At 36.7% G+C, this 10,732-nt stretch overlaps 1 protein-coding gene across 1 annotated transcript in view; it reads right to left on the minus strand.

Annotated features, from left to right (window-relative positions):
• Window positions 1-10,115, minus strand: part of LOC107653458 (cAMP-dependent protein kinase type I-beta regulatory subunit) — a 70,429-nt gene extending 60,314 nt beyond the window's left edge. The window contains exons 1-4 of the mRNA XM_016440170.1: window positions 9,853-10,115; window positions 9,019-9,212; window positions 2,995-3,165; window positions 2,098-2,189 (exon numbers count right to left, since the gene is read on the minus strand). Of these exons, the coding sequence (XP_016295656.1) occupies window positions 2,098-2,189; window positions 2,995-3,165; window positions 9,019-9,195 (440 nt within the window). The 5' untranslated portion in view covers window positions 9,196-9,212; window positions 9,853-10,115. The remainder of the gene's footprint in view (window positions 1-2,097; window positions 2,190-2,994; window positions 3,166-9,018; window positions 9,213-9,852) is intronic.
• Between the last annotated feature and the right edge of the window lie 617 nt (window positions 10,116-10,732).

Here is a 10,732-nt window from a genome sequence, read left to right on the forward strand (position 1 = left end):
TATATATATACAGCAGGTATTAATAAGTTGTTAATAAAAATATTAAAGTGTTCACGGCATGCTTAGAGAAATCCAGACTGCTCTTAGAGAATCTGCAACATCTCACACTAACATAACTCTATAAAACAATTAAAAGATCCTAACATAATGTCATTATCCTGTCATTTCCCAGATACTGCAGAGTCATGTTCGGTATGACCACATCAGGCCTGTTGCTTTGACAGTATCGCAGACACACATGCAGATAATTGGACATTGTGCGGGGCCGTCGCCAGGAGCGAAGACTCCGTAACCATGGAAACAACATTAATGTTCTCCACAAATCTGAATCAGAAATTTGAAGAGTGTTCTGGAGCTTTCAGAAGAGAAATGACAAGGTAAGCCTTGCCTTAAGATGATGCACTGCACAAAATCAGTCTTTTCCAACTAAATTTGCCTGTAATTCCATGCCTGATAAATGGTGACTGTGATATATTCACAACAGCCAAAAATATGAAATCAATCTTAAAACCTGATAACGTGCATCTGCAGTCCCTGGCAAGAAGGCCTGATAATAAGTGTGGTGAATTTCCAGCTGAGTGCAGACGGGATGTTTTGGGGAGTTTGAGCATTTGGGCCGTTTCGCGTGTTCTCACAGAGACTTTAAAAGCAGAAAGCTGAGAGTTTGTTCCCTTCATGGTGGATCTGTATGGATAATGGATTCTCCTCAGCAGTGAAACCGTATTCCGTACACAACCTGAGTGAAATTCCTGGTGGACTGGGAGAGGCTTTTCTCTCCTCGTTGTTGTTTAGGGTTTGTGGCATCTCCCGGACTTGAAAGCCAAAATGAAACAATCCGAGCAACGCTATTTCCCCACACCCACATTAAAACACACTTTCCACTATGGTCAGACACAATACATGTTTTATTTCGACGTGGGTTGCCATGGTGACGAGAGCAACAGAGCAAATACAGTGGCTACTCACAAGCCCCTCTTGACACGACTCATACCCTCACCCCGCCAAACACTCACAAGACCAGCGCTGACAACAAGAAACAAGCTGGTAACAGCATAACCCGATTCATAATAAAGACTTCACAATGGCCACAAAACAGTGGTCAATTTTCCTTATAGTGCTTAATCTTGTTCTGTACACACAGTTCAGTAATACACGGGAGTGACAGCCGCATTGTGCAACTGAACTGACTCACAAAAATTCAGGTATTGACAACCGCATTTACAGAAATTCTACGCAGTGTGTACGGAACTGAGCTGAAAAACTAAATGTTAATGACGTATTTAAATATGTATTAAGAGTTGTCTCTCTCTTCTGTATGTGCGGTGCAAGAAATCACAGGGTACGTTTTGACACATTAGTGTTGCCAGATCTTGCAAGAAAAAAAACACGCCCATAATAAACTCAAATCTAAACGCGTTATCCTGGAAATAAGCCACATACCAAAAAATTGAGACCTGCACCTGCCTACTTTATTAACTCCATAAACTGGATTGCTTTATGGGCCAAGTCCAAACCACAAGCCCAAAGACACTTAATAAGTGTCACTTATAATAAGTGGACATGGCAACCCTTCAAGAGCGTGCTCAGTGAAATAGCCTTCCAAACATAAAGAAAACACGACGGCTCTGTCGACAGTGATTTGGTTAAAATCTCCAAATGTAATGAGTCTTTGTTAACTGTAATAATACTTCAGTTAAAAATAGCAGATACTAACCTTACGAGATGCCCAAAATTTGCTATGGTAACAACAGTGTCAGTTGTTACCATAGCATCACATAGTCATCACAATTTCGAGAGTGAGTTCTCTTCTGTACACACACAAAACAATCATTTAGAGGATTCACTCCCATATTTAAATGTGGTTGTCAACCCTGAATCTTTACAGTGTGTACAAGGCCAATGAGAAATATAGTGTGGCTGAGGCCCTGTTCACACAGCAGCAGAATACAGCTGTCAGTCTTGTTTTTGAGCCATTAATATGGTTGCGTTTACGTACATCTTAGTTATTTACAGGAAACCCAAACACTGACCATGTGAACATAACCTTATATACTTATAATACCTGACAACAAACCACCTCAGATGACGTGCATTTACCTTCTCTCATTGTCATCCAGGTGGGCAAACAGCACGTTCTTAGAGATGGCTTTGGCCAGGGCGGTCATTGTCTTGTAGTCCTTTGGAATGACCTATAACCAAAGAAAACAATATGTAGATGATCACTCATAAAACAAACAAATTATAAGGTTTTCCTAACATTTTGAAATTTCTGCATATTTCCTCGATTAATTGTGAGCGTCGTGTTGTGAAAAATGTGCTGCCATGATGATCCTAGAGTGTTGTGGATGTTGCTAGCCAGTTGTTCATGTGATCTGAATCACACTAAATAAAAATATAAAAAATTACAAAAGCACATAAAAATTACTAAAGTTAAAATAAGTTAAACATTTTTTTTTATGAAAACTGAAAATATAAAATAGTATAATAAATATAACTAAATGCTAATTAAAAATATTAATAACTATTGTAATTGTATGTAAATAATACTAAAATAACATTCAACCTTATTTACATACTTATTTATTGTTCCTATTATTGTGCACAATTCATCAGTGCATGTTATTCTAAAGAAAAATATATTCATAGAATTTTCTGACTTTTCTTTTCTGCTAGAGGTGCAGAAAAGGAAAACAATAATAAACAATAATAAAACAACCTAATCATCCAATCAAATCACACTGAATAAAATCCAGTCCTGCGTTACTTCCTGCTCAGTATTCTGTTTCACTCAGAAAAACCATATTATGGAAGTCAAATGTGATGTGATTGTCTATACTGAAAAAAACTATGTGACATCAGAGCAGTGAATCTGGCCTATTACTGATGGGGCGACGGAGACAAATCCAAAACATCCTAAATAGCGTACTTGGAAAATAATGCAAATTTAACTGCAGTTTTATTCAGAACTACACTGGCTATATAATCCAAACTAACCTTTCTGACGTAGCTGACGGCATCCTCCTCTGTGTAGACCTCAGCGCTGACCCCACCTCTCCGGCGCCGGGCCTTCACCACCGGGTTTGGAGGAGGAGGAGACACTTCATCATCGTGAGAGTCGGACTGAGAGTTGGACTTCTGACGGGCCATGATCTGCTTGCATTCTTCCTGTGGAGAGAGGAAGTGAATGACACGTATGATTAAACATCCGTTTGAAAACATCGAGAGGGTCGTGACCATCTGGATTTTCCTTCCCATCGCACAGGACACCCAAAAATCTGTGCAGTGTGAAAACAGTGGACACTAAGAGGGTGAAGCTCCCATTACAAATCACGATTACAGATCATAAAATCTAAAAGACTGAAACCTACTGTGAGCACAGAAAGCAGACACAACAGCACTGAGATTTCACTGGCAGAGCGAAAGAGAGACAGTGTGTGTGTGTGTGTGTGTGTGTGTGTTTTTGTGTGTGTGTGTGTGTGACACAACAAGATGTGTACTAGTCATATGGGGTGGACAGAAAAACACTGACCCCTAATCATATTCATTACATATGACACATACAGTGTGTACTGTATATATAGAACAACCAAATGTTTTAGTCATTTATTGTGAAAATGAATGTGAAAAATAACCTTATGGGGGGGGGGGGCAAACAGAGAGAGCTGATATTGACAGAAATATCACTATATTACTATACTATATGCAATATTAAAGTCACAGCTAAATGTGACATTCATTATAGTGGGTTAATGTGAAGACTGTTATAATATTTTTAATGTTCTGTAATAGTTTAGGCAAATTTAGGCAAAATTTTACTGTAAAGCTGAATGGCTATATTTACTCATTTTATCTGCAGAAAAGGATAAAGTGACATTTTTGAGTGTCAAACCTTTTCTATCCTACATATATTAAAGTTATGCACCATGCTATATCACAAGAGTCTGAGGGAAAAATAGGATGAAAAAAAAAACATGCCACTGAAGCGTATCTTCATTTCCAATTTATCCTTTTTGTTTAAACTTTTTTTTGTTTGTTTTATTTTTCCAAATGTAGAGAATATAAATGAATTTTATTTATTTATTTATTTATTTATTATTATTTTTTATTTACATTTCACATATAATATATTTGGATATTATGCAACATTTATTTTCAACCCACAGTTCTCATTCTAGTTTGATTTGTGGTCCTTCATGGCAAAAATTTTGGCCACCTCTGCTCTATAGTATTCTGGCCCCTATAAATCTGATATCAGTCTGTTAATTCCACAATTAAAAATTTTACAGCATTTAAAAGATAAAGTGTTTGTAAAATGGTCTCCCTCTAAAACATCCCAAGGCACAAATACCAAAGTGAAGGCAGTCAGATGCAAAGGAACAGCTGGGCACATGCCACACACACACACAAATGCACACAACACACACACATGCTCGCTCTCCAAAGCTTTAGACAGCCATCAACAGGCCTGTCCATGAAATAACACAGAAAGAGTCCAAATGTACTCTGAAATCTGTGAAATCAGAAAACATATAAGACGATATGCCCATTGAGATCATTTCGCTCACCAATGCATTGATGCACATACTCAAACATAATATGAGAGCAAACCCACCACAAACACACAAAAAATTAGACTAGTGTCTATACAAACAATTCAAATATGAGGCTGTAATCATACACACTTTTATCAAATTAGGTTTGAACTTTAATGACACACAACCAAAAATGTTGTTGTCACAAGTATTTGCAAAAGATACTGATTTATCATCAAATCTGAATGACAATTTTGGATTGGAGGCCACAAAAACTGTAAACTGGACCATTTGGATTATTTATTTCATTGAACCAGTTTTTAAAAAATCTTTTTTTTTGTTCCATTATTGCAGTACAATTGCTGTTGTCACCTGTTCTGCTGTTGTTTACAGTTCTTTATTAAGATATTTATTTATTCATCAACAATAATGCCCCCAATATTAAAAACGTCTAAACTAAACAAAGTCATCAACAAATGCTTTGTGAATCAGTTTGACTGAATCATTACAAAGAATCAGTTCTAATGAAAGAATAATTTCTAAATTTGACCTCCCTGCACAAAAGAACTTAATCAACATATGGATTTCTTACAAAAGCAATATGCTTAAGTCTACATATGTAATCTGTTCGGGTCAATAAGATTTTTTTTAATGTATAATGTTTTTAAATGTTTTAATTTTTTATGCTCCCCAAGGCTGTATTTATTTGATTAAAAATACAATAAAACAGTAAAATTGTGAAATATTTTTTACAAAAATCAAAATACCTGTTTTCTATTTAAATATATTGTCAAATGTAATTTATTTCTGTGATCAAAGCTGAATTTTCAGCATCATTGCTCCAGTCTTCAGTGTCACATGATCCTTCAGAAATTGTATTATTTATTATTAATGTTGAAAACAGTTGTGATGCTTCTTTTTTTTTTTTTTTTTGTGTGGAAACCATAATAAATTTTTTCCAGGATTCATTGATGAATAGAAAGTTCAAAAGCATTTATTTGAAATACAAATCTTTTGTAAAATTAGAAATGTCTCAGTCGCATTTGATCAATTTAATGTGCCCTTGCTAAATCAAAGTATTCATCTACTAAAAAAAAAAAAAAACTTAAATAATTAAAATCAAAAGTAAAAAGACCCAAACTTTTGAATGGTAGTGTATCTTTGGGCTAAAAGGGGCCATATTTATGGCTAACCTCCATATACTGGCATTAGTATGCAACTGGTACATGAGCAAGAGGACACGTTATTAGCTGATGCTAATCTCAAATAGGTCAAATATTGGCCTAGCTGACATGAAGATCTTTCACTAAGAATCTTGCATCCCTTAGTAACATCGGTAAATTTCTATTTCTCCTTAAAAATTTCTCCTCGTGTTGCCTTGTGCCCTACACTGTAAAAAAAATTCCGTAAAATTTACAGCTGTGGTTGCCGGAATTTTACCGTAAAAAATACGGTAGCAACGTTTTAGGTTTTACAAAGATTTTAATCCGGCACAGTTTTTATAGACACAACATTCAGAAAAGAGGACAACCACAGTGTTAAGGGTGTAGTATATCCTTCATCAGCCCACGGATTTTCATCTTTCTAAATGAACAGAAGGTGCCAGACAGAGAGAATGTGTGAGCAATTAAACCCCATCTATGACTAAAACACAAGTGGGTCAGTAAACATCATTCACCCAGCAGCTCAATGACACTAAATAACCCCAAAAACACAAGCTATCATCATGAGGAGAAGACAAGGACAGTCGCTCCCTTCTTGCAGATGTCTTGTGCTGCATTCAGTATCAGCCCATCTGATCGCATCTTATGAATACACAATCCCTTCGGCTGTTTGATGCTCTACCTAAACCAACAGTAGCTCAGCAGAAACGCATTCCTAACAAAAACTCGAGCCCAAAGCATCTGCCAGTTTGAAAAAGCCTGTTGTTCCTGGAGCACATGATCAAAGAAGATGTTTAGTTGCTGCTGAGTGTGGATGCAAATACTGGCACCTCCAGCTAAACGAATGACTGCTGTGACTTTCATACGGTCGGTACACAGAGTCTGAGATTGGGCAACAACATCAAAAAACACCAGCATGCCTCCTAATTGTTTGCTGAGGGGGAACGGGAATGCTGATTATAGTACTGAACAACTGCAGCTCATTAAAGTTCCTCTTACATAAAGCACACTACCATCTGGGGTCAGTGTTTTTTTTGTTTGTTTTTTTTAAAGAAATTAATACTTTTATTCAGTAAGGATGCAAAAAATTTACTAAAAGTGGTGATAAAGATGTTACAAAATATAATGTTTTCGATTTAAAGAAGAATGCTGTTCTTTTGAACTTTCTAGAGAAACTTTTGTAGAAACTTTCACAGTTTCTGCAAAACATATTATGCAGCACAAAGGTTTTCAACATTGATATTCAACACAGAAGGATTTCTGAGAGTAATGGCTGCTGAAAATTCAGCTTGACAATCCCAGGGATACATTACATGTTAAAATATATTCAAATGCAAAACAGTTATTTTAAATTGTAATAATATCTCAAAATATTACTGTAAAAGACTTAACAAAAAGACAAAAACAAAACAAAGACTTAAAGCATAAACAAACATTTTTACACGTCCTGAAGCAAATGTGAGTGTAAATTAGGGCTGCACAGTTAATCGAATTTCTAATCACAATTACAATTATGGATGCCACAATTACGTAATCGTTCAAAGTGGCTAATTAATCGTTCAAAGTCCACTTATGTTATTCTGCACGCTTAAGATATGTTTTTTTTCTTTCTACATGCAGTTGCATCAAACAATGGTATAAACATCATTCAATGTAAATTGTGATAATCGTAATTAATAATCGCAATTACAATTTCAAGGGAATAATCGACAATTATGATTTTTGTCATAATCGTGCAGCCCTAGAGTAAATGAAAAATTTTTGTTGCTAAACTGTTGAGGGTGGTTGCCAGGGCATTGCTATGGGGTAACTGGTTTTAAGTTGGTTGCTGGGTGGTTGCTATTGTGTTCTGGGTGTTTTGTTTAGTTGAATACTTTCTGACTCAAGTCGGAAGAGTCATAAGTACGATATTCTGTTTTGTTGTCCTCCAGGCGAAAATTGTTAGTCTGATTAATTATAAAAGTAACAGCACACCTCTCCTAAAAAAAAAACTAAACATGATTTGAGGTATCATAACAGTAATACTTGCCTTAGCTAACACTACTAATTAAGATTTCAACAGATATTGTGTTAATACATAATCAGTGAAATAGGACAAAGATGTTCTAAATACTTCTTGAACAGTAGTGCATGTTTGGGCTATTATTCTATTATTCATATTCTACATCTGTGCAACATTTTATTTTTGATTTATATGATTGTTTATATATGTAGATAAATAATATCCTAACAGTAATACTTGCCTTAGCTCACACTACTAATTAGCCAAGATTTGAACAGATATTGTCTTAATAAATAATCAAAACATAATGAAACAGGACAATGGTGTACTAAGTACTTCTTAAAATTGCATTTAACCAACTATATTAAAAACAGGGAGAATACAGCAAAAAGTCATTTATTCTACATTAGTGTTTCTCAACCAGGGGGCCTCAAGAAGACTTAAATTGATTTGAATTTTAATTCATTTTAAAAGTGTAATTTCTAGACCTGGAAAAGTCGTGAAAATATATTTTTTTAAATCCTTAAAATGCCATGTAAAGAGTATACATTTTTGTATTTATGATAAGCTCTAAAGTATTGAATCAGGTAGAAATGGTGAGTAAACCATTTTTAAAACTCCTTATCCTTAAACCTTTGAATATTGTTATGGACAGTGTGGGGCCTCGGAGTCAAAAAGGTTGAGAATCACTGTAGATTCTACATGAATATAATGAGTTGCATGCTTGGTTGCTGTAAACCTATGAAAGCCCTACTAAATCCATTTTAAAACTTGCAAACGAACTTTATAGATTTTTCACAGATCCTGATATAGTACATAAGTGTACCGTCTACTCATTTCACACGCTCTGCATCTGCACAAGAAACCGATCAAAGGAGCACTATGGAAACCAATGATTTCTCGTTCCAAAACCTGCAATTAGTTCTATCTATCTATTGTGCCGCACTTGTCAATAATTAAGACACAAAAAGAACATCAACCTCACTGTGAGCACTAGCACAATGACAGTTAATGATCGTGGATGTTTGAAAGAAGGAGAAGACATTCATTAACACTGTATCACAGTGCATTCAGCCAGACTTTTTTTCCAAAGCAACGTACGGTACATTAATTACAGGAACAATCCCCCCGGAGCATCCTGAGGTTAAGTGCCAGGCCAAATGGGACAGCAATGATCTCAATAACTCTCCAGCTCCGGCTTCTCCAGCTCCATGGAAATGAAGCGACATCCCAGATCCCTAACCATCACCCTTTCCGATGCAAATGCACAACTTCTACAAACACAACCACCAGCAGAGCAAATACAGTAAGAGTAACGCACCTTCTCCAGCTTCTCAAAGTGTTCCCGCAGGAACTTCATAGGCCGCTCGGGCTTGGCAATGCACAGGTTGACGATGCACTCTTTGAGGATCTGCTGTATGTTGTGTTTCTGCACGAACACCTCGCAGCCTTTCAGACTTTCATCTTCTTCCAGATTGGAGGAGGAGGAGGTGGCCATCTTATCTTCTATCACTGCTGCAGGAGAAAAGAGCAAAGGAGGGGGGATGAGGAGAGATATTCTTTCTTTAAGTCTGTGTGTCTTAAATAATAAGCTTGCCTGCTGACTGACTAATGAAATCCACAATATGCATCTATGCACTGTCAATACAAATACACAAACACAGTGCCTAGATAGATAAACATTGACATTATGACTAAATCACAGGCCATTCTTCTCTGTTACACATTTACATTTCACTTCCGCCATTGATTCACATCAACCATCCCAAAACCACCGGCAACAGAAGCTTTAATCTGCAATTATCCTATGCGCTCACGAAACCGATAGCGTATTCAGTCGTGCGTTAAAAACGAAGCGGCGGAGCGCTGGAGAAAAACCACCGGCAACAGAAGCTTTAATCTGCAATTTCGACCTATGCGTTCACGAAACCGATAGCGTATTCAGTCGTGCGTTAAAAACGAAGCGGCGGAGCGCTGGAGCATCCCTCCGTGATCACCTGTTTACGCTTTTATCGCAGCTTATTCGCTTCTAAACACAAACCTATGCGGTGAATAATTGGTTTTAGACATTTATTATCTTGAAACCCGCATCTGTGGGTATATCCAGCTAAAACCCATGGTGTGTGTCACAGTGTTTGGTGTTAATTTGTCTTACCGTTATGAGGCGGAGATGCAAGGCTCACGCTCCGGATGCTGCTTGTTTGGTCCTGCTGTATGACGTCAATCCGCCTCCCGATTGGACGCTGACATTAGTAGGCTACTCTTCAATAAAGTACGTAATTTAAAAGATCAAAAAAGTCATATAACTGATACGTACGATGTTGATGGATTGAGACTGATATGTTTTATTTTAGAATCATTTATTTATTTTCCATGACACGCTGCTGCAGCTAATCCGCGTCATTGCGGGTCTGTGCGTCACGCGCTGGATATCACAGACCTGGGGCAAGTTCAAGCTCAAACTGGTGTGCACCGTTTTGCTACGGTTTCCGGTTTGAACGACATGTTTCCTGGAAACGGTGTGCAACGGGGTTTGAGATGCGTTTTCTCTTCTGTTTAAAACACGTTTTGCACCGTTTTTGTTGGGGCTGAACGCAGGCCTGACCTCTGCAAACACTGATGCTTGGTGACTGAACACATTTATATGCAGAGATGTCTGTGCTTGGGTCAATTTTTTTCTTCTTCTTCCAAGAAAATCTTCCAATGAGCAGCTATGGAACATAAAAAATGCATGATTAGGAAATAATAAGCAGATTTTTCTTACATTATTCATGTGATTATTCAAACTGCATGGAGGCAAAAATTAGTGTCGTGGTTTGTTAAATACAAAATCTTGATTAAATCTAATGAATACTTTTTTTTTTTTTTTTTAATCCCTATATGTGACACCCACCATCTCATTAGAAATCATTCTAATGTGCTTCATCTTTTATGGCTTTGTCAGTATACTATTTATTTTTTTATCTATCTATTTATCTATCTATCTATCTATCTATCTATCTATCTATCTATCTATCTATCTATCTATCTTCAGT

The sequence above is a fragment of the Sinocyclocheilus anshuiensis genome, unplaced genomic scaffold, assembly GCF_001515605.1.
Source record: "Sinocyclocheilus anshuiensis isolate Anshui unplaced genomic scaffold, SAMN03320099.WGS_v1.1 scaffold383, whole genome shotgun sequence".
Lineage (NCBI taxonomy): Eukaryota > Metazoa > Chordata > Actinopteri > Cypriniformes > Cyprinidae > Sinocyclocheilus > Sinocyclocheilus anshuiensis.